Source organism: Mauremys reevesii, linkage group 18, assembly GCF_016161935.1.
Source record: "Mauremys reevesii isolate NIE-2019 linkage group 18, ASM1616193v1, whole genome shotgun sequence".
NCBI lineage: Eukaryota > Metazoa > Chordata > Testudines > Geoemydidae > Mauremys > Mauremys reevesii.
The window spans coordinates 17050925-17073861 of record NC_052640.1 but is presented as its reverse complement, the minus strand read 5'-3'; the positions used below and the strand labels follow the sequence as shown (position 1 = coordinate 17073861).

At 44.0% G+C, this 22937-nt stretch overlaps 3 protein-coding genes and 1 non-coding gene across 10 annotated transcripts in view; 2 read left to right on the top strand and 2 right to left on the bottom strand.

The window, feature by feature from the left end:
- The window catches only part of LOC120385874 (protein HIRA), a 59591-nt gene extending 50085 nt beyond the window's left edge, over window positions 1–9506 (bottom strand). Inside the window, exon 1 of the mRNA XM_039504384.1 lies at window positions 9286–9506. Within this exon, the coding sequence (XP_039360318.1) occupies window positions 9286–9322 (37 nt within the window). The 5' untranslated portion in view covers window positions 9323–9506. The remainder of the gene's footprint in view (window positions 1–9285) is intronic.
- A 2083-nt stretch (window positions 9507–11589) lies between these two features.
- On the top strand, window positions 11590–17784 carry MRPL40 (mitochondrial ribosomal protein L40). Of its 6 annotated transcripts, none has more exons than XM_039504392.1 (4): window positions 11590–11637; window positions 13908–13991; window positions 14950–15105; window positions 17253–17784. In XM_039504392.1, the coding sequence occupies exons 2-4, from the start codon at window positions 13960–13962 to the stop codon at window positions 17560–17562; spliced, it is 498 nt and encodes a 165-aa protein (XP_039360326.1). In that variant the 5' UTR covers window positions 11590–11637; window positions 13908–13959; the 3' UTR covers window positions 17563–17784. The 6 variants fall into 6 exon arrangements, with proteins under 6 accessions (XP_039360326.1, XP_039360322.1, XP_039360327.1 ...); XM_039504388.1 differs by lacking the exon at window positions 11590–11637 and adding an exon at window positions 12646–12916; XM_039504393.1 differs by lacking the exon at window positions 11590–11637 and adding an exon at window positions 13123–13317.
- Window positions 17378–21705, bottom strand: C18H22orf39 (chromosome 18 C22orf39 homolog). Of its 2 annotated transcripts, none has more exons than XM_039504395.1 (4): window positions 21545–21705; window positions 20652–20819; window positions 19079–19200; window positions 17378–18244 (listed from the first exon to the last, which is right to left on the bottom strand). In XM_039504395.1, exons 1-4 carry the CDS (start codon window positions 21566–21568, stop codon window positions 18226–18228), a joined length of 333 nt encoding a protein of 110 aa, XP_039360329.1. In that variant the 5' UTR covers window positions 21569–21705; the 3' UTR covers window positions 17378–18225. The 2 variants fall into 2 exon arrangements, with proteins under 2 accessions (XP_039360329.1, XP_039360330.1); XM_039504396.1 differs by lacking the exon at window positions 21545–21705 and adding an exon at window positions 21226–21536.
- A 778-nt stretch (window positions 21706–22483) lies between these two features.
- Window positions 22484–22599, top strand: LOC120386531. The gene has a single exon (XR_005589767.1). It is a non-coding gene; the product is annotated as a U5 spliceosomal RNA (small nuclear RNA).
- Window positions 22600–22937: the final 338 nt, after the last annotated feature.

The window sequence follows — 22937 nt, the reverse complement described above, 5'->3', positions numbered from 1 at the left end:
GGGGTTTGTCCCTCTCTAGTCTAGACCACATATAAAGGTTTATAAGTCTTCTGCTGCCTTCATGCTAACGTACATGGTGTTTTAACTCAAGCGGTAGAAGCTCATTATTTTTAAATAAAAAAATTGTAGTTTCTCATACACACACACAAATTTATGACACCTTACCAGGAATGCATCACACACATGAAAAATGCATGAGTGTCACATCATGTCTGGACACAACACTCAATTTTTTGCATGGCAGTCCTAGCAGCCCCTTTAAAGATCCACATAAGCACAACTATGGATTCTGGAGTGGCCTTAGGGACTAAGCAGATCCTATCACAAAGATTTGGTGAGGAATGTTCTTCCTAACATGTACATTTTCTGTACTTCAGTGAACCATGAAAAAGTAAGTGCTCCTCACAGCATAGGCTACCTCAGAGCGTCATAGAGTTGTTTAATCACCTGACACTGTCTTGACCAACTGGACTATGTTTGGTGATTGACGAGTATTAAATATACATAAAAAAGTCAAATATGAATGACATACAGAGTCTGCAGCAGCAAGAATTATACGGCGGCTGCAAAGCCACTTTCATTCAAAATCTCCCTTTTCATTTATTTGAACTGAAACAACAAATACTTGAACTCAGACCAAAGGGTGAATTTTTTGGAACATTTCAGAAGAATTTGTTCAGTTCTTTGAGTTATGCAAGTGAGATGTGGAGGAAATACACTCCTTTTAACTTGGAAAAGCTGTTTCAATTTTTTTTTCTCAAAATAATCCCTTACAAGATGGCTGAATATACTGTAGAGAAATGGTTAAAAAAATATGAGAGGCTGTGAGTACAGAAAAAATTACACACCAGTTATGGGGACAAATAGATACTGAGATGTTTGATTCCCTTTTACATTCAAGACTTAAAGTACATTCACTTGCCAAAAAAAAAAAAAGCACACCTGCCCAATATTTTTTTAATATTACATTTAATAGATATGCCTGATCTGTTAAAAATGTGTAATCAGAAATTTCATTCAATTTAATGAAATCACTAGACACAACATGCCTTTGGTGTTGTAATGATGCTCACTCTTTAATGTGGTAACATTTTGTTAGAGAGATCTGATTACTATGCTCCTGTGTAATGTATCATTAAACAAGAGCTCACTGTTGTAATGATTATTGTTTTGCCATCTTTTTACATGTCAAGGAGTAGTAAACCTCTCAATACTTCCTAAATAAATAGTACCACAAAAAAGGCTGACCGTTAAATATGAACTATGGCTAATCTTCAGTAAGGAGTCATCATTTTGACAAGTTTAAAAAAAAAACATATCAAAGTTATAATCTATTACAGATTTTAATTGGCATAAGCACAGTACGAAATTACTGCTACGATTTTAGTTGGATAGTCATATGCACAAGCACTGTTCAACAAAACAAATGTGCATCTTCAGAACTCCAAAACTAGAGGTTCTGGATCAGCAGTAGCAAGTGCTGTATTTCTGAAGCATATTAGAGAGATTTTCCTTATCGACTCAGCAGCACAGTTCCAGGGCTGTGCATTTTCACAATTGCTTCAGTATGGAATCAGACTGCTACTGTGTTATTCTTTGATTAAACTGGATAAAATCAGTACTAAAACTGCACACTGTGAATGTACATTAATTCCTTTACCATACAGAGATTCCTTTTAGATAATGGCACCTTATCTCTGTTTTGTTGAGTTAGACCCAGTACACTTGGTTCTTCTCTATCCCTTAAAATACGGAACACTTCAACAATCATCAGATTCTCTATCTTCAGTTTTCCAATCATTTCCAGTAAGTACATCTGCGTCCAGTATTATGAAGTTACAGATGTAAAATGATTTAAAAAAGAGAAAAATGTATAAATGTAGTACAGGAAGGAAACTCAGCAAGACAGAGTTGTTACCATCACCATGCTCTATTTCTTTGGTCTGTTAAAGTTACTACTCACTTTAGTGGGCACCATGAAATAAAGATTAAAGGATTTAAGAACTGCTTCACTGTATTTGTGAACAGTTTACAAACCACAGGTACGACATTCATCTTGTCTCATTTTGTCAAAATTAAACAAAAAAGAGCCATTATTAGATTTGTTAGTAACTGCTTTCTTCCTGAATTCTCTCTGAATTACTTTGTTGTATCCTGTTGGAATGAGCCAAAAGGTAAAGTGTTCCTGTTTGCAAGTGGATGAATGCTTTTCCTTTTGCCAGAAACTCAAGTAACTGGTGGGAAATTCAGGACTTCTCCATTAAATAAACAACAAACCAAAACACCAGGGACATATTAACGTGGGGAATATTTAAATTTGACAGACTAAGTTCCAGGATATTTTTTATACAGTTACAATGATCTCTAACTAACAGTTTAAACTATCAAAGTCCCAAAATCACACGGTGTTAAGAGCCAAACTAGGTTTAACTAAAAAAAATATTTCCTAAGGATTTTTCTCAAAGGATAAGGAGTCCAAAACATGACAATACAACTTAGAAACTTCAGGAGTCAAAAGGAGCTTGGAAAATCTTATCATATAGATTTTGGTTTGTCCTGAACTTAAGGGAATTTAAATTACAGCCACCACAGCTAAAGAAAACACACTACATTGTTTGCAAACACATGTCTCTTTTGTTGATAAACTTTAAATGGGCATCATTTTGTTTAGCTTGAGGCACAAATAAGTGAAATTTAAAGTTGTCAACATCCTGTGTGAGTTTCCACCATAATATGGGCGAGTTTCCATTAATTTTATTTCTCTCCAACCCTTTTAATATAGAACATTCAATAAGATGTTCAATATCTATTCAAATATTTACATTCAGTGAGGTGGCTTGAAGAGGTAATAAATTGTATGCCTAAATTGAACAAAAGTAGGGATTGGAGGAGGACGGAGATTATGAGCTCTTCTTTTAGGCATGCTGAGTTTGATCTGACAGCTAGACATCCATGCGGAGATGTTAGAGACAAGCTGAGATTTTAGTTTGGACAGAAGACGACAAGTCTGGAGTAGAGGGGTAGATCTGAGAGTTGTCAGCATAGAGATAGTAGCTGAATTTGTGTTTGTGGATAAGATTACCCAGAGGTAAAATGTAAAGGGAGAAGAGAAAGAAAAAGGGATCAAGGACAGAGCCCTGCAGAACCCTCAGAAGGTTGGGGTGGGAGAGATGAAGAGTATTCTCCAAAGCAGTGCTTCTCACAGCCAGTCCGCCACTTGTTCAGGGAAAGCCCCTGGCGGTCCAGGCCGGTTTGTTTACCTGCTGCGTCCGCAGGTTCGGCCGATCGCAGCTCCCACTGGCCACGGTCTGCCGCTCCAGGCCAATGGGGGCTGCGGGAAGGTCGGCCAGCACATCCCTCGGCCCGCACCGCTTCTCGCAGATCGGCCGAACCTGCGGACGCAGTAGGTAAACAAACCGGCCCAGACCACCAGGGTCTTTCCCTGAACAAGCGGCGGCCCGACTTTGAGAAGTACTGCTCCAAAGGACATGCTGAAGGATCGATTAGAGAGAGGAGGAGGAGGAGATTCCTGGTCTCTTGCTTCCCCAGCAACTGCTGCGGAAGGCGCTCTTCTGATAGTGGGGAGGAAAAGGTAAAAATAGTCACCTAAGGTTTCTGATATATACAGCAGAAACAATTTATGCCTCCTATCCAGCCAACACTAACACACGAGTAGTCCTGTTCAGCTCACTGGGATTACTCACATGCCTCAGTATTTTCAGGATCAGGATCTTAATATTACATTTAGGTTGTAAAAGCTACATTTGTAATACTAACCTAGCAGAACTTTTTAAAAAGGAAATCAAAAGCCAAGTATCTCAAATGATAATGCTTTCACTTTCTTTCTGATCAATGTGACCTTTCATTTAGAGAATATGTTTGCTTGGTAATTAACTGTTTCAAGATGAAAGCAAATATTTTTAATGTACACTCATTAAAAGTTCTCTTTATATTGAGGTTACACTCATGCAGACACTTACCCACATAGTTAATTTTACTACCATTTCCATTTACTTCAATGGACCACTCAGTAGTGAAGGACATAAGTATGTCCAAACTGGGTCAGAGTAATGGTCCATCAAGCCCAGTATCCTGTCTTCTAGCAGTGGACTGTGCCAGATGCTTCAGAGGGAATGAACAGAACAGGGCAATTATGAAGTGATCCATCTTCATTGTCCAGTCCCAGCTTCTGACAGTCAGAGGTTTAGAGATACCCAGAGCATGGGGCTGCATCCCTGACCATCTTGGCTAATAACCATTAACATATCTCATTCTTTTTTTAACCCAATTATACTTTTGGCCTTCACAACTTCCCATGGCAATGAGTTCCACAGGGTGACTTCATTTTGATGCTTCAAACCTACTGACTATTAATTTCACTGAGTGACACCTAGTTCTTGTGTCATATGAAGGGGTAAATACTTCCTTATTCACTTTCTCCACATTACTAATGATTTTGTAGATCTTTATCATATTCTCCCTTAGTCACCTCCTTTCCAAGTTGAACAATCCCAGTCTTCTTAATCTCTACTCATATGAAAGCTATTCCATACCCCTACTAATTTCTGTTTGCCCTTCGCAATACTTTTTCAAGATGGGGTAACCAGAACAGCATGCAGTATTCAAGGTCTGGGTATACAATGGATTTATACAGTGGCAATATGATATTTTCAGTCTAATTATTTATCACTTTGCTAATGGCTCCTAACATTCTGTTAGCTTTTTTGACTGCCACTGCACATTGAGCAAATATTTTCAGAGAACTATCCATGATGACTCAAAGATCGCTTTCTTGAGTGGAGGTAACTAGTTTAGACCCCATCATTTTGTATGTATAGTTGGGGTTATGTTTTCCAATGTGCATTACTTTGCATTTATCATTTGCCATTTGGTTGCTCAGTCACCCACTTTTGTCAGATCCCTTTGAAACTCTTTGCAATCTGCTTTGGACTTAACTACCTTGAGTAATTTTGTATCATCTGAAAACTTCACCACCTCACTGTTTACTCCATTTTCCAAATCATTTCTCAATATGTTGAACCTCCCTGGTCCTCACGGATCTTTGGGGGACCCCACTATTTACCTCACTCCACTGTGAAAACTGACCATTTATTCCTATCCTTTGCTTCCTGTCTTTTAACAAGTTATTGATCTATGAAAGGACCTTCCCTCTTATTCCATGACTGCCTACTTTGCTTAACACCCTTCGGTGATGGACCTTATCAAAGGCTTTCTCAAAGTCCAAGTACACTATGTCCACTGGATCACCACTCTCCACATCTTTCTTGTCCCCCACAAAAGAATTCTAATAGATTGGTGACTCATGATTTCCCTCTACAAAAACTGTGTTGACTCTTCCAAAGTATTTTGTTCATTTATGTGTCCGATAATTTTCATTTTTACTATAGCGTCAACCAATTTGCCTGGTACTGAAGTTAGGGTTACTGGCCTGTAATTGCCAAGATTGCCTCTGGAGCCTTTTTTAAAAATTGGCATTACATTAGCTATCTGCCACTCATCTAATACAGAGGCTGATTTAAGCAGTAGGTTATATACCACAATTATTAGTCCTGAAATTTCATTTTCCTCAATCTGGGATAGTTCCTCAGATGTATCACCTAAAAAGAATGGCTCACATGTGAGAATCTCCCTCACATCGTCTGCAGAGAAGACCCATGGAAAGAATTAATTTAGCTGCTCTGTAATGGCCTTGTCTTCCTGGAGTGCTCCTTTAGCACCTCGATCATCCAGTGGCACTACTGACTGTTTGGTAGACTTCCTGCCTATGATATACTTCAAAAAAATTGCTGTTAGTTTGTCTCTTTTAATAGTTGCTCTTCAAATTCTTTTTTGGTCTGCCTAATTATACTTTTGCACTTGACTTACCAGAGTTTATATTCCTTTCTATTTTCCTCAGTATGATTTTACTTCCAATTTGTAAAATATGTCTTTTTGTCTCTAAACACCTCTTTTACTCTGTTGATTAGCCATGGTGGCTGTTTTATTTTTCTTCCCATTTGGGTTATACATATAATTTGAGCCTCTGTTATGGTGATTTTTTAAAAGTTTCCATGCAGCTTGCAGGCATTTTACTCTTGTGACTGTTCCTTTTAGTTTCTGTTTAAGTGGCCTCCTCATTTTTGTGTAGTTCAATGCTACTGTGGTGGGCTTCTTTGTTATTCTCCCTTTCCCTTGCCACCATAGAATATTAAATTAATCACATTATGGTTGCTATTACCAAATGGTTCAGTTACAGTCACCTCTAGGACCAGATCCCACGCGCCACTTAGGACTAAATCAAAAATTGCCTCTCCGTTTGTTGGTTCCAGGACTAGCTGCTCCAAGAAGCAGTCATTAACGGTGTCTAGAAATTTTATCTCTTCATCCCATCCTGAGGTGACATGTTCCCAGTCAATATGGGTTAGTTGAAATCCCCCATTATTATTGAGTTTTCTGTTTTTATAACCTTTCTAATCTCCCTGGGTCTTTCACAATTACTGTCACCATCCTAGTCAGGTGGTCGGTAGTATATTCCTACTGCTGTACTCGTTTTATTCAAGCATGGAATATCTATCCAAGTTAAGCATGTCTGTAAGTGTCTGCAGGATTGAGGTCAAAATTAATCATAAAACCTACAATCTAACTACAGTTTTATGCTAACTTAGTTAAAAGACCAGAAGAGCTCTGTGTAGCTCAAAAGCGTGTCTCTCTCACCAACAAAAGTTGGCCCCATAAAAGATATTACCTCACCTACTTGGTCTCTCTAATAAACCATACAATAAAACAGCTTTAAGAACTCCAGCACTGTCCAATTTGAACAATACTCAGTTTACTCTAGATATCAGTCACCTGGAAGAAATGAGTTCAAGTTTCTAAAACTTTATATTATGGTGTAAATTGCACTGTCAAAATAAAAGTATATGCAGAACAAATTATGAAAAAGTACCTGTATATGGGCAGAGTTTGAACATGCAAAATTAACTCTTTACATGACCAACACTTGTTCCACTCACTGTCACTGTGATGTAATAATTTAGACACTAAGTTGTTTGTTTGCTACTGATTGTACTCTGATAATACTCTGCACATTTAAAAAAATGTTGGTAAGAAATTACAACATTCCTCTGCAAATGTACATTAATTTATATCTCACTAGGAACACTTTATTCTTGAAGATCAAGATATATCATAGCTCACAAACCGCTATGAGATTGTAATTACAGAAGTGGCAGACAAGACAGTTTAAAAGCAATGACTTCTTAATCTTAGTACAGAATCTGATGCTACTGTTCATGTGCACATACATTCTGAAAAATATATAGTATATGGGGTAATATATCAGGATAATATTATTCCACAACTATGTATTATGGGCTGAATTACAGGAAGTATAATGGGCAAGTGCAGCAGCTTGACACATCTGGAGACATGAATATACAAAACAACTGATTAAAACAAAAATTATTTTGGTGGCCTCAGGTTAGTACCCATTTGTGCAGAACTTCTATAAATTTCAGCACAAGGCCCAGAATGGAATAGAGGTATGTGGAAATCTGCACATCTCTCGCATGCTAATTCAAAGTACGCTTTGTTCAACCTACTACTCTTCACTTTCATAAGCACTAAATTAATGAATATTTGTACTGAATAGTTATAAGCAGCTCAGGCTTCTTACAATGCAGCCACTGAATGACACCATTTCACTATCCAGTGTGAAAGCCAAGAAATCCACAATTTGGTGCCTTTATATTCTTTTCACTATGTCAAAGGTTTCCCTGAATGAAAACTGCAACTATGCTTGTGAAACAAAATAGAGTAAAATCATTCTGTTCTTTACAGCAGTAGTTCTCAACTAAGGGTCCGGGGCCCACTGGAGGGCTATGAGCAGGTTTCGGGGGTCCGCCAAAATAAACCAGAGATCAGGGCTAGATTAGACTTTCTGGGGCCCAGGGCAAAAAGCCCAAGCCCAAGACCCACCAACAGCTGAAAACCGAAGCCAGAGCAACTTAGGGTATGTGTACACTGCCCACGTTACAGCACGGCCACGGCAGCGTTGTGATGTGGTCAGAGTAGTCACACTTTATCACTGGGGGAGAGCTTTCCCGGTGATTAAAAAAAAACCCACCCGGAATGGTAGCTTTATCACCGGGAGCTGCTGTCTAAAACTTTTGTCGCTCAAGGGGCTGTTTTTTCACACCCCTGAATGACTAAAGTTTTAGCGCTGAAAATGGCAGTGTAGGCACAGCCTTAGCTTCATGAGGCCCCCTGGGCAATTGCCCTGCTTGCTACCACTAATGCCGGCCTTGGCTTTTAATCTACTGGATATGTAGAAAAACTGTTGTTGTGGCACAGATGGGCTCTGGAATTTTTTTTAGCATGTTGAGGGGCCTCAGAAAGAAACAGATTCAGAAGCCCTGCTTGACAGGACAGCTCACAGATCTCCTGGCAGACATTTTTGCTACGCAGAGTTGCAAGCCAATGTCTGAATTTTGGAAACCATGTTTCTCTAGCAAACATAGTTTCGTTTTATTTTCATTCCATTTACTTTAGCATACTATCTGCATCTTATTTCTCTCAACCTTCCAAATGTATAAAAATCCACAATGAGCCAAGAAAAGCAGATTTCCAGACACTTTAGTCATGCTAAAGAATGTATCCTTATCTTGTTATTTGGAAACAAACTATACCACATCTCTTCATATCTGTTACAGTGTTGCAGTTGCTAAAACCAGATGTGCTTAGGGATTGTTTACGCTCAGTAACTGCTACATCTCATTCGCTTTAGAGGAAAAGCAAAATCACAAACCCCATGGGCTGTTAAAGTGCAAAACGTTTGTAAATGTTTAACTTTAACTAAGAGTAACAACGTAGCTTCAAATCTGCACCGTGCATTCGTCTTTGCACACACACACCCTCGCGATCAAAGCCTGGCATGCCCCTAAACCACGAAGATCCTATCACGACAGCTTTCCCCACCAAACCAAACTGTCCCTCTTTCCAAGCGCAGCGTCTCGTCCTCCCATGAGAGTCCCCCTCATGGGGGCGGGGAAGGGGCGCACAGGGCAGCGGGGCTGGAGTCAAGGGCGCTGCTTTGGGACACGGGGGGGGGTTGTTACTTTCAGCGGGTTCACGGCGAAGTTCACGCGCGCAGAGCCCTCCCCGGGCCCGGTGCCCCCCCCGCGCACGCACCCACCCACCGGACTCGCCCCTTGGGGCGCCCCGGCACCGGCTCCGCCCCGCCGGACACGGACAACGAGCCCGGGACACCCCGGGCCCCGCACTCACCATTGTGATTGACCCAGGTCGGCTTCAGGAGCTTCATTGTCCCCCGGCCCGGGGCCCCCGCCGGCCCGTGCCCCCGGGACCCCCGGGCTGGCGGGCGGGCTCCGGGCTGCTCCGAGAGGCGGCGGCGGCGCGGCTCAGCAGCAGCCAGCAGCCATGGGCTCTCCTCGCTCCTGCTCTCCGCGCTGCCCGGCCCCTGCCCCGGCCGGAGCCGCCTTAGCGCCGCTCCATCCCCCGGCCACGGCCCCGGCCCTGCCCCAGCCACCTCCTCCCGGCCGCATCCCCCGCTCGGCTCCCAGCGGCTCCCCGGCAACGCCGGAAGTCTGCGCCGGGCAACCGCCTAACCGGCCCGGCGGGAAACAGCCGCCCCGAGCCCGGCTGCCCCCGACCGCCGCCGCTCCCGCGTGGGGCCAGGGGTCGGTCTGGGCGGAGCGACCCGCTGCGGGGAGCTCGGCCCAGAGCCCCCTCCCGGGCAGAGATGGGGCAGGTCCGGGTTGAGGGACCCCCAGCAGCGGAGATGGGGCAGGTCTAGGTTGGGTGGAGTGACACCCCCTCCCCCGAGCAGAGATGGGACAAGTCTGGCTTGAGTGACCCCCCGGCGGAGATGAGGGAAGGTCTGAGTTGAGGTTAACACACACAGACCCAGAGATGGGGGCAGATCTGGGGGTTGAACGATATCCCTCTCCCCCTGCAGAGATGGGACAAGGTGTCGATTGATTGACACAAACATTCCCCAGGCAGAGATGAGGGAAGATCTGGATTGCCTGACCCACCCCTGGGGCAGAGATGGGGTGTGGGGAGGTCCGGGTTGAGCGATCCCCCGGTACAGTTGCGGGAGGATCTGGGTTGAGTGACAATTGCATTATGCTGTAAGTGAAACTGACTAGTCCATTGTTACTGGCAAATTTGAGAGAAATGCAAAAAGCAAACCAACAACATGAACAGGAAAAAGGACATTTAGATAATGTTTCCCCAGCCAGAAGGCCGAGAAGCGAAAATAAAAGGAAAATAACTTTCAGTAACCTGGACTTCAGTCCTGCAAACACTACACTCCTTCAGTTCACTGGGACCACAGGTGTGCAAGTGTTTGCAGGATCAGGGCAATAGGTGAGGTATATGTTGTATTTTTAATTATGTAAAACAGGGTCCCTTTATGGGTCTCTAAATAGGCCGAATTTAGCAGCACTAGGTAAATATCCCTATAATGGGACGTTCGGTACCCAATGTGAAACTTTATGCTACCACATACATCATTATGTAACTGTATCAAGAACATCATAAACTTGCCAGTACAAACTCTTAACTATGTCTAGACACAAGATACATTTTATTACCTTTGTAGTTGATGCTCATATAATTTATTTTGCTATAATGTCATTTTCTCTACAGTTATTTCATAAACAAAAATGTTTGTTAGATGAATAACTACACTTTGCATTTACTGTTCTTTTTTCATAAGCTAGGGCAATTTTACTTTCTTTAGGGAAACTTTGTGATTGTCCATAAATTGTTCATAGTTCTAAGCATCAGAAAATCAGAGACGAAAACACCCAGTAGATCATGTAGTCTGCCCTCCTCTGCTTGCCTCTCTCTTCCCCTACAAATAATGTACAATGCTGTGAAGCTGGAGGACTCTGGTTGTTTACTTTTTCATGAGTGGCCTAAGTACCATATTAATCACACTAACTTTTAACTCTTTTGTAGCATATTCCCATTAATGTGTTACCCTGTTTTTGCATGATAAAAACTTTGGAATTGTGCAAAACTTTAAAACATGTGATAAGACTCTAGATTTATCTCCCTTAAAGTCCTGTGTAAATAGGTATTTATGCTCTATTTATTGGTGACTGTCCAGTGCTAGGTTTCAGAGTAGCAGCCGTGTTAGTCTGTATCCGCAAAAAAAACAGGAGTACTTGTGGCACCTTAAAGACTAACAAATTTATTTAAGCATGAGCTTTCGTGAGCTACAGCTCTGTAGCTCACAAAAGCTCATGCTTAAATAAATTTGTTAGTCTTTAAGGTGCCACAAGTACTCCTGTTTTTTTTGTCCAGTGCTAGGTACTGGTATTGGAATTCAGAGGCGAAATCCTAGCCCCACTGAAGTCAGTGGCAAAACTTCCATTGATTTACATGAAGCCATGATTTAACTCCAGGAATGGGATGTCAGACACAATTTAAACTTATGCTCCAAATTCTGTATTTTCAGTTATCTCCATTTCAGCTAAAGAATCCTGCACAACGAGTTTCAATGAAGTATTTTGAATTCTTCCTTTTTTTATATTTAAAAAGCTGAGAGCATTGTGTGGAGGAGGAAGGAAAGCTGACTTTGAATACTTATACACCATCATCCAAATGGTAGGAACAAAGTGGGTGTGTTGGAAGGTAATATGTCTAGCTACAGGATTAAAGAATTTGTGTGCTAGTCACGTCAAAGGGAGTGGAGGATTATATGTAGCATCCCAGCATTCAATTCTCTAAACACAGATGTATGTGAGTGATTATATATACAGTTAAATTCTTGTGGGGTCAGGCCCTATATTTGGTAACCAGTAGCTCAAATTTGATCCCTTCAGTGGCTTACTTCCAGAAAGCCAGTTTGAAAACTGCTAACTAATTTCAGAAAGGCCTTCAGTGAAGGACTTGTATTATTTGAATATTTTGGAAGAGCAGTTGAAGGAAAACGTTTTTATTTTGATACTTAGGATGAATTAGTGACCCTATTGGCATTACTGTCAATACTCCCATTTACGTGAATGGGGTCAGGATTTCATCTTTGGGAGTCTAATCTATGCATCGTTCATAGTCAGATATTTAATTAAGATTTTTTCCATGCAAATATATTAATCCTCTTGATTTTTTTAAACTCATTCCACCTCCCTCAATCTTTCTGCACTTTTCAGATTGTCATCTGATTCCCCACCCACACCCCCTCGGTACTTGCTACTAGCTTTTGTTTTATTTCAAATATTAATAGCTGTGTTTGGGGACACCCTTGGAGTACAAGGGTAAGACATGCTGTATCATACTCTCAAACAGGGGCAGCTACTGGCTTCAGGGGGTTTAGGGAGCCAAGTATTTGGTGATTACTCCAGAGGCATTGGGTTTAAGAGGCTTTCAGATGCCCAGACTGCACGGACTGGGCTCTAGCGTTCCGTGTGTTTGGGCTGCGGGTGGTTCAGTGACCAGTCACTAGAGGAGCTGAGAGGATTCTAGGTTTTCAGGATCCAGGGGTTCAGCATCAGACTCGCCTGTAGTTTCTCCTCGAGCGCCCCCTTCAGTCCCACGTGAGTCCTGCAGCTGCCCCGTAGCAGCCCTGCTGTCAATGTAAAGCGCCTCTGTCCCCTCCCTAAAGCCACTCGCCCTCCTCGGGCGGTGAGACTCTGCGCCGGCTTCCCACGCTGCTCCGCGCCCAGGGCCGGATTCCTCGCGAGGCGGAACTAGGGGTGGGGGGGAGCAGGTTTACCGCCGGCCGCAGTTGCCGGCGCACCGCACTGGCGGGGAGCTGAGAGGAGCCGCTGCTGCTGCCGCCGCCGAGGTGCCCAGGCCCCGCAAGAACCATGCTGGCGGCAGCAGCCTGCGGGGCGGTGCGCCTGCTCCCCGGAGTGCGGGGCGGAGCGGGGAGCTCCCTGCTCAGGTAGGGCCAGGGACACCCCCGGGCTCCTGCCCTGGGGCTCGCCGGCCGGTCCCCTCCCGCCGGCGCGTGTGGCCCCTGTGACACCACCTCCTGCCCGGCGCGAGCCCCGCTGGCAGCGCCCCCTCGCTGCACGGGGTGTCCTCGCGCCAGGAACGCCGGGCGCGTGCGCGTGCGCCCTCCCTGGTGATACGCGCCCCTGGGTAATGGAAAGGCGTAGTAGCCACTAGGCCCCTGCATGCGATGCTCTGATCCGGGCCCTGCCCTGGTGTAATTTGCCGCCGGTGCCTTCCATACGCGTGGCCCTGGTTGAAATTCCTGGCCTTTCGTTTGTTGCACCGTCTGGATCTGCCTGGCTACCCTCACTGCCAATTGTGGGGGTTTTGCCCTCCTGGAAGCAGCAGGTCCCAGCATGTGATACATGTTCCTGGTCATCGGGATGGAGCTTTTGCAAAAGAGTTGGACACCGGCTTGGATTGAGAGGGAGGGTTGTGGTACCAGCAGACTTAGTCTGTGCTTAAGCAGAAGGGCACGGACAAGTTGGTGACTCAGACTTTGACAGATTGTTTTTCTTTTGTAGCAGACTTCATATCCTCTGTAGACCCTGAGAAACTGCATCACTCTGTTCCTAAATGTGAAGCTGAAAATACTCCCTAGTTTGTAGAATCAGTTATTTTTACTTTTCAAATACACTGTCATTTGAATTTGAGCCATAATTAAGTTGTGATTTTTTTAAAAGTGATTCTCCCCCCTTGTGGTTTCAGACTTTCAAACAGTGCAAAATCTGGACTGTTATTGGCCTGAAAGGGTTAATGTTTGTTATGGTTGAGTTTGTGCCAGGCTCCGCTACTGGCTCAAACTGTTGAGGATGGACTGAAGATTATTCATTATCATGTATGCCTGCAAGTGGAATCACTAATAAAAGGCTGTATACAAAAGCTATATATTAACATAATTTGATTCGTCTCATGCTTTGTATTCCCTTTTTCTTTAGTTCTCAGCTGCCCTGGACCATTCATTTTCGGGGAAACCATTGGCAGACTTCTATGCTGGCATTTCAGGCGTCCCTCCCCATGAGGTAAAATACAACTTATATTGTATTTCATAGAATAGTTTTCAGATGTTCCCATCCTCCTTACAGGAAGTTAGGAAAATTTAAATTATTCAAATGAATATGTTCACATATATATTTCTACATTATGAGGCATAGATATAAAAGAAGGTAGAATTATTAGGCTCTAGTGTAGTGTTTAATTCCCATATATGTAGCTAATGCTCTGCATAAAATTTTAGTTTATAGTTAGTTGTATTTACTCATAATTCCTCAGTTATGAAGGCATGTAACGTAAAAGTGTATGTTTGGAGATATTCTGATTTAAACTGCATTCTGGTTTTTCCTTTTGAACAGTAGTTGAAATGTGGCACTAGCTGCACTAAAAATACTTTAATGTCCTTTTTCTACATTTATAGATGTGTAGTATCAGTTTGCATGCCACCCTTTTCTTAATACAATTTGGTTAAAATGACTCCATAGTTAGTAGCTAAAATACTGTACGACTTCTGTTTCAAGCCAACATCCAAATATAAAACCTGTCTGCCTATACTGTGTGTGTAGTATAAGGAAGCAGCATGGCTTGGTGGATTGAACACTAACCAGGAACACCGGAGTTCTAAGACTGACTGCCATTGACTTATTCTGTAGCATTGTGCAAGTCACTGACCCACTGTCTTGGTTTCCCTATCTGTAAAATGGGCATGATACTTCACAGGAGTGCTGTGAGGACTAATTTGTTAATGTTTGTAAAGTGCTAAGTATTATTCTTCTATGTATAGATTGATATAAGAAAATGTACTATATTACAGTTTATATTGATTTGCTGCAAGAATGCTTCTCAAATTTCCAGTATGTATAGAAAAATATTCCCTATTAGACACACCCTTTTATTCTGGGATGGGTTTAATATAGAAACGAAAAGTATCAAGTATTAAATGTGTATACACAGATACAAATTTTTTAAATTAATTTCCTCCACTAGAGCAGAACCGAGGAAGAAAAAGAAGGTAGATCCAAGAAGAGACCAAGCACAAAAGGACCGTATGAAGAAAAAGATTAAAAAGATGGAAAAAGCTGCCCAGGAAATGATTCCCATTGAGGATTTTGTAACACCATTCAAGTTTTTGGATGCTTCACGGTATAGAGAACTACCAGCTTTTACCTTGGGGTTGATAATGAACTGGAGAGGTGCAAATAATAGTGAACTACCCCCTACAGTAACTCCTCACTTAATGTTGTAGTTATGTTTCTGAAAAATGCAACTTTAAGTGAAACGATGTTAAACGAATCCAATTTTCCCATAAGATTTAATGTAAATGTGGGGGGTTAGGTTCCAAGGACATTTTTGGGGGGCAGACAAAAGGCATTATATACGGTACAATACTGTGGTGGGGAGGTGCCCCTGTCTAACCCCTGGGTCTGGGGGTGCGGGGTCTGGGAGGGAGTTAGGGTGTGGGAGGGTGCTCAGGGTGGGGTGCGGGGTCTGAGAGGGAGTTAGGCTGTGGGAGGAGGCTCAGGGCTGGGGCAGGCAGGAGGTGCAGAGCACTTACCTGGGCAGCTCCTGTTTGGTGCAGGGTGTGTGCAGGTGGCTCTGCGCAGCACGGCACCGCCTCTACGGCTGTGATTCTGGGAGCTGCCCCCCACCCCCGCCAGGCAGGGCCACCCAGAACGCAGGGGCTTTAGGGGCTGCAGGGCCCTCGGCTAAGGGGGCCTGGCCTGCAGCTCTAAAGCCCCTTTTGGAATGCAGCCCTGCGAGCACGGGCCAGAGGACTTTCCCCTTCAAAGCACCGCTTCTCTCTGGCCGGCTTTGAAGGGGAAAGCGCCGCTTCTCTCCGGCCGCTGGCTGCATGGCTGCCCCTGCTCCTCCTGAGTCCTCTGGCCCATGTTCGCAGGGCCGCATTCCGAAAGGGGCTTTAGGGCTGCAGGCCAGGGCCCCAGGGCCCCCTTAGCCCAGAGTCCTGCAGCCCCTAAAGCCCCTGCGTTCTGGGTGGCCCTGCCTGCTGGGGGACGGGCAGCTTCCCTGTTCGCTCCCTCCCTCCCAGAAAGTCCCCAGAAACACCCGGGGACACTGAGTCCCACTCCCTCTGCATGCAACCCATTGGAAAACACGAAAAAAAGGCCAAGAAAACCCCCCACTCCGTCACAGGGACCATTCAAGATAGAGAAGCCCATTAACACCTATGCAGTCATAAAACAAAAAGATGGGGTTAATGCAATGGACAGCCTGTGGGCTGGCTGTATGCAGCCCAGTTAGCACACAACTGTAGCCCAGCTACATGCTTAAAAAAAAAAAAAATTCAAAATTTGCCATTCTGGTCTGAAAGGAGGCAGGTCTGGCTGAGGGGGAGACAGCATCTGGCAGCCAGCTGGAGCACTTCTGCCAGCAGGGGGCTGCTGAGTGCTGCCGGGGACAGGGTGTGGGAGAGTGGGTCTCTGGGCAGGTTTGTGGGGCGGGGGGGAGCACTGGGAACTAGGGATTTGTGAGAGTGCTGCAGCAAGTTTTAGGCGGCCGAGCCCCATGGGGTGCAGGTGCCAGCTGCCTGCTCCTGGCCCCCCTCTGTGGATGGGTCTCTGGGCAGGGGGTGCTGGGCAAAGGGGATTTTGGGTTGGGGAGGGGCGCTGTGGTTCTCAACCTGCATGGGCCCACAATGATAAATAGGTTGAGAACCCCTGGGTTAGTGGGTTACAGATTGTTATAATGGGTCATAAATCATTATTTGTAGTATCTAGCAGAATAATGAATTTAAGCTCCCTTACATTATGTGCTAACTACTTATGCTAAACCATCTGTTCCACCTTGCATTTTTCTGTGACCTGAGAGTTCCTTTCCCAGACCTGAAGAAAAGCTCTGTGTGGCTTGAAAGCTCACCCACCTGGTCTCTCTAATTACCTTGGGCAAGTCTTTAACCTCCTGTTCTCTTACCTTTAAAAAAGGTAACTACCTCAGGTGTATTGAGGAATGTTTGTAAAGGAATCTTGCAAATTGCCACAAAATGCATCAGCTTAGGTACAAAATCTTCTCATCCACTCTCCCTGTGGTGGCAATTGGGATAACATGAATGATATGTTACTTGTTTGGTTAGAAACAAACAGATGAATGGGCAAGTGGAATTTGCTGTTAGATAGTGCTGTAGTATCCTCCAATGAAAGACCCTACATAAAGGCAATCCAGAGTATTGTGTGTTTGGGCCAACTTGCCTTTTTGTATCTCACTGTAGTTTTTGCTCTTCGGGATGCGAGCAGCTTCTGTGTTAAAATGTTATCTTGTTCTTTCATGTTTGCCAGAGTGCGAGAGATCTCCCCACTGTCCTTTGAGGAGAATGAAAGGCGAGCCCTGCTCCTGAAGAAATGGGCCCTGTACAAGCAGAAAGAACATGAGGCAGAGATGGAAACACTGAAGTCTCTTATGGCAGCTCAGCAGGAGGCACTAGAGGAATTGCGTCTCGAATCAGAAGAACTTTACCAAGCAGCAATAAGACGAGATGAGGACCTGTTTCCCTTTGAGAAAGAAGGGCCTAGTTACACACCACAGGTTCCTGGCTATGAGGCTCCTGAAGGGAAATGCATCGACATTACCAAAGTGTACACACAGTGAGATCGGAAGACTCTGCCATGGAGCTGGCAGGAGATACTCAGTGCATTAAAGGATGACACAATGGGATGTGACTAGACTATTTATTTTGTTTTTTCAAACATCCCTATGCAGATGTCTGTCAAAAGAAAAGAAAAACACCACCTGTCCTTGTTCCCTTTCTTTTTATAACTGGCCATCTTGACAATAAAACTTCCAATAAAAACAAAATACTTTAGAACTCCATTGATCTAACCTTCCCTTAGCCAGCTCTCTGCATTTACCAAACAATCGTGACCCTAGGGCCAGAAGTGGGCAATCTCTCTTGTAGCCATTAGATGGTGCTGCGGCATAGCATTTTCCCATTCCCTGGTTTATTCAGAGTTTTGATTATCTGATCTGGCCCTGGTCCCAATTAGACCAGATAAACAGGGTTCTACTGTACTGTATTTTTGTGCCAGAAACTGAAGCACGGTTCCATGTAGAGAACTGTGGCTTTAGTGAACATTATTTTTTCACTTATAGAATATTTTTTCCCCTTTCATTTATTCTTGAGTAACAATTCCTCACTCTGGACAAACCATAGTTCCTGAGAGTATAATTATGCGATGAAGAAAAATTGTTAAAGCAATCATGTCAGTCTACAGTACTGGGAAGATAACTGTCAATTTCTCCTTTAGCTCCAATTCAGGTTTTGTTGAGGTGCCTGTGTACAAATCAAGGGGAAAACAGATATGATATATATCACAACAAAGTAAATATAGCTTTTCATACTGCATGGCTAATGTGATAAGAGATTCCATTTAACTAATTTGCTTAAAGCCATAAGACTTATCTTTGAAAGTCACTGAAGTCTTATTTTTGTGATAACTTTTAATGCTTTCACAAACATATTTAAGAACAAAAACAGCCTGAGAATAATTTTGCAGGGGCAAACAGCTGGTATAGGTCAACTTTATTTTCTGTCTGCTGCCCCATAGCACTCTGTTAAGGATGACAATAGTGCATCTGTACAAACTTTCTTTTTCAAATACCAGCTGCTTGGGCTGTCCTGATGACTCTAATCTCTACTGCCAATGGAGAGGGCTAGCTTGGTTTTTTAATTCCTCATCTGGCTAGTCTGGTCTTGGGCATGTCATAAATGGCAGCATGCTTAGCCCATGTGAAGGAAATGAGGGGTGGGCTCTAATAGCAAGAGCAGCTGGGCTACGTGAATGTGTGCTGCTTCAAAGCAGCAGGCATTGTCCTTGTCTGGATGAATGGGAAAGACAGAGGACTGGAGCAGACAAGAATTAAACTGAGCACCTGAACTATCCTTTTTAAATATTTACATCTCAGTAAGACATTTCTTAAACACCATTAAATGTACTCCAAAATAGGCATTAATGAGGTGAGGCACTGCTGTGAGCAGAAGTATAAGCTGAGAAGTCTTTCTCCTTTAGAGGCTACAGTCTTGTTTCAGCATCACATGGCAGAAAAATAGCATTGGCCTCACATCTTCTGGTATATGAGGGCCAAATATGGTAGGTAGTCTTATTACTTTGGTTTATCTTGACCAAGAGGAAGGTACCAGTCCCTTGGTGGGCTTTTCCTCAGCTGCCACACTGGATCATACTTCTGTTTTTCCAGAATCCGGACTCTTTCACTCTTGCATAGGGATTCCTGCAATGCATGACAATATAATACTCAGCATTCAGTGTGCTGCATTTTCAAAGCACATTATAAACATTAGCTACTCACACAACTCAAGTTACTTCTACCAATGATCTTTTTCAAGATACATATAAAAATTAATTTGCCATACTAAAATGAAAGCAGCTTGGAATGGCAACAAAAGGAAAGGTCATAGCAGAAAATGTTTGCTATTAAAAGTTTAAAAGCATACACAGATAGCAAAAGGCCAAAAGTATGACTATTCCTGTACAAATAATTATCTTCAAAAGATCATTACTTTTTAATGGCAAAAACCCAAACCTTAAGGCCTACATTTTCAAAAGTAGCTATTGGTTTTGAATGCCTCAATTTTGGGGCATTCAGTGTTGATGCTTTCAAAGCGCCTTGTTTTCAGACAGTGCTGGATATCCACCCTCTTAAAATCAGGCCCCTCTACTGTCTCAAGTTGGCAACACAATTGTTATTTTGAAATTTTAGGCTTAATGATTCTGATAAAACTTGAATAATAGTAGCACTAACACCACTATGATCATTTATTTCTGCTTTAATGGCATTCTATTAAGTTAGGGTGTGTTTTTTTTTAATTCTCTTCATTGGCAAGACAGTACAACTGAGGTTTCTAGGAGAGATTTGAATGATGCAAGGAATATAGAGAACTGATGTGAGGTTGTGAGCATAGGCAATAGAAGCATAAAAAAGGCAGGCATTGGAGAAGGAAACGGGAAAAATAAGACCGACATTGTTCATGGAGTGGAAGGGAGAAGGCGGAGAACATGAAAGGTTCCAAAGTCAGAGCCATATACTATGATGAATGAATGATGGATGTTGGCTCTTAAAAGCAATGACAATCATTTTAATTTGAAATAAGATAATGGGGAGTTAGTGGAGGGATCTGAAGAAGGGATGATACAGTCAAAACAACAGGAGAGGAAGATGATTTTAGTGGCAACATTTTGTATGGATTAGCATGGGGAAGAAAGCAAGACATTTTTCCCTCTACAGTTTTGAAGAAAAGGTTGTGGATTGAAAAGGACAGTGGCAGGCAATTTAGGCTCAACATTTTATCATTTTTAAAGGATTTGTAAAATCTTATAATATTGCAGTTGTTAGTCCCCTCTCCCAGAAACAAACCCAAGAGTTAAATGTATTGGAAAATTATCCAACATCTACATAGTGCCTCACAAACATGGAAAAGGCCTGTTCTCATCACTGACATAACTATTCTTCTATATATATTACACCAGCCTTGTGACATTCTTGCCCACTCAGTTGTGGAAGTACTTTATATTGATAAATTAGAAAAAATCTTGTTTTTCTTTACTGTGGTATGGGTGGCTGAGTGGGGGAAGGTTAATGCTGATGACCATGTTGCATGCATGATGCACAATTTATTTTTTATACCATTCTTAATACTGTCTTCAGTTTGGCATTCATCATACCTTAGCATCTGGACTTTTGCTTTTTTCCCACTCTCTGCAATTGCCATAGTCTATTTTCCACTGTTCACAGGAGGGAGCTTCCCCATACGTATAATAGTTATGGAATAAATTACGGATGCCCTTACAGTGTTTCCATTCAGACCAATAATCCTCACATGTTCGTGGAGGCTGGTAAAATAGCAAAAAATACATTAAGAAGACACCTGCAGGAGAAGAATCCTGATATTTGGCCTTAGTAGTAAGGAACAAGATGTTTCTGAGTTTAAAAATGCCCGGTCTATGTTGTCATGGTGGGAAATCAAACCTGTCCCATTCATTTCAGCTGTCTTGATGGGGGTCTTTTCCCCACACGCCATCTCAGTGTATTGTGTTTTGAGATTAAATACTGTGCTGTTGTTACGTCTTTACTCTAACTGGAACCAAGAGTCCGACTGTACAGAGGTTGGGACAAAGCGGCGCTGTCCCGTGAGGGTGTGCCATAGGAACTATTCATTACTAACAATTCAGTGGCAAACAGTTCAAGGTAAGACTCTTTTTTTTAAGGGACAGAATCTGGATACTAATATTCTTCTACCTTATCAGCATCACCCTGAAACATGCAACAGGGCGTGTCCTACTGCTCAGCACCCCTGAGCCAGCAGCCGGAGCGCTGGGCCCTGTTCTTGCACCCGCTGCACACGGCGCCTGCCGTCGCAGGAGGGGGGCTGGCAGCACGCATGGAGCAGGTCAGGCCAGGCGCCCGGGGACGGTACTAGCAGGAGTCCCGTGACCCCGCTGCAGGCCACGCGCCCAGCTAGGCGGGGGATGGCCTGGCCCAGGAGCGGACCCCTCCCCCCGCTGTCATGGCCGCTCGACGGGCCCCAGGCGCTGCGCGCGCTCCCTCGTCCACTCACCCTCCACGCGCCGCGGTCCGCCATGCCGCTACCCGGCACCGTGAGCCCAGCCCCACAGTGAGCTCATCGAACCAATCAGACAAGGGTGTATGACGGACAGCTCACTCCCAGCCAATCGCCAGGGAGCGCGTAAAACTACGTTTTCCGGCCGCGACAGCCGGTGTGGCCAGAAGGCCGAAGCTGAGCCCGTTGTTGCCACGGCTACCTATGCTCCGCCCCTGGCTGGGCAAAGCCAATGAAGAGACAAGAGCGGGTCTGAGCGACACAGCGCTGAGCCACTCAGCATCCTCCTGCCTCCGGCGCGCAACACACGGGAGACTGGGCAAGCTGGGCAGAGGTAGAATGGTGCAAAGTGTGAGCGCGCGCGCTGCGCCAGGGACAGATGCCACGTGCAGCCACATTAAAAATATGAAATAATAGTCATTCATAATTTGCTGCCCCAACGACTGCAGCCCTCAGTCTGAGAACCCTGCGGCTAGACTGGGCAACCATTACCTGGGCGAGCACTTACGTGAGGCGCCCTAGTCAGGCATATGAGTGCTCAATAACCCGAGTAACTGTTGCAGAGTCAGCCCCAGCAGACCAATTCCCGGAGTAACCAGTGCGCGGGGCTGCGCCCGGGGCAGCCGCTGGGATCCCAGGAGCCGCGTCCCAGGGGCTGCAGCCGCAGCTCAGAGGCCGGGCTCCTCCCGCGCTCTCCGACCGCCCCGGCCATGCTAATTTCCATCCCCAGAATGCATTGCGCACCCGCAGCCGCCTCCCGTGGCCACGGGCTGGGTTTGCTCCCAGAGAGCCCGGTTCCGAGGAGCGAACGCGCGGGGTGCTCGGGCCGGTGCGCGGGGCTGTAAACACGCGGGGTTCAGGCCCCGGTAAGTGCAGTCACCGTGAGATAGTGAAGTGTTGCTCTTGCCCCGGCAGCGCTTGTGCGGAGTGTGGGGTATACTCTGGTTTCTCTTCAGATCGTATAAATCTTTCGCCTTTTACTAAAGATTTCCGTGGAGAGGAACATTTATGAGTTTCTACCCAATTTTTTGAGGCTTCACTTCGGTGAAGCTACCCAATGGTGTTAAAAAATAGAAAAATAATTTTATTGTGTGTTTAAAAATGTTTGTTTTGATAAGTTTTTTATGAGTTGTGGAAGAGGTTATTACAAAAAAATTTTTTATTTGATTTTTGTTTGAAACACGTTGTGCTATGTAGACTACATTTAAGATTTAATGTATTATTGAGGTTTTTTCTAAATTGTGTGCATTTTGTGCTCTATATTGCTCTTAGGTTGACCAATTTGCTTTAATATTAATGATTTACCAAGACAATGCTTGTGTAAGTAATAACTTGCAGATCTATTTTAAATGGTGCATTGTTTCATTTCCAAATTAAGGATTTAGGATAT

Bases quoted from the DNA above. Each gene is read 5' to 3' on its own strand.
- MRPL40 (XM_039504388.1), top strand. From the start codon at position 12,840: ATGCTGGCGGCAGCAGCCTGCGGGGCGGTGCGCCTGCTCCCCGGAGTG. The intron at 13,992-14,949 runs GTAAAATACAAC...TTCCTCCACTAG, and splicing joins CAGGCGTCCCTCCCCATGAG to AGCAGAACCGAGGAAGAAAA. The intron at 15,106-17,252 runs GTATAGAGAACT...CATGTTTGCCAG, and splicing joins AAGTTTTTGGATGCTTCACG to AGTGCGAGAGATCTCCCCAC.
- C18H22orf39 (XM_039504395.1), bottom strand. From the start codon at position 21,568: ATGGCGGACCGCGGCGCGTGGAGG. The intron at 20,820-21,544 runs GTGAGTGGACGA...CTATTTTACCAG, and splicing joins CGGACCGCGGCGCGTGGAGG to CCTCCACGAACATGTGAGGA. The intron at 19,201-20,651 runs GTATGATGAATG...CATGCATTGCAG, and splicing joins GCAAAAGTCCAGATGCTAAG to GAATCCCTATGCAAGAGTGA.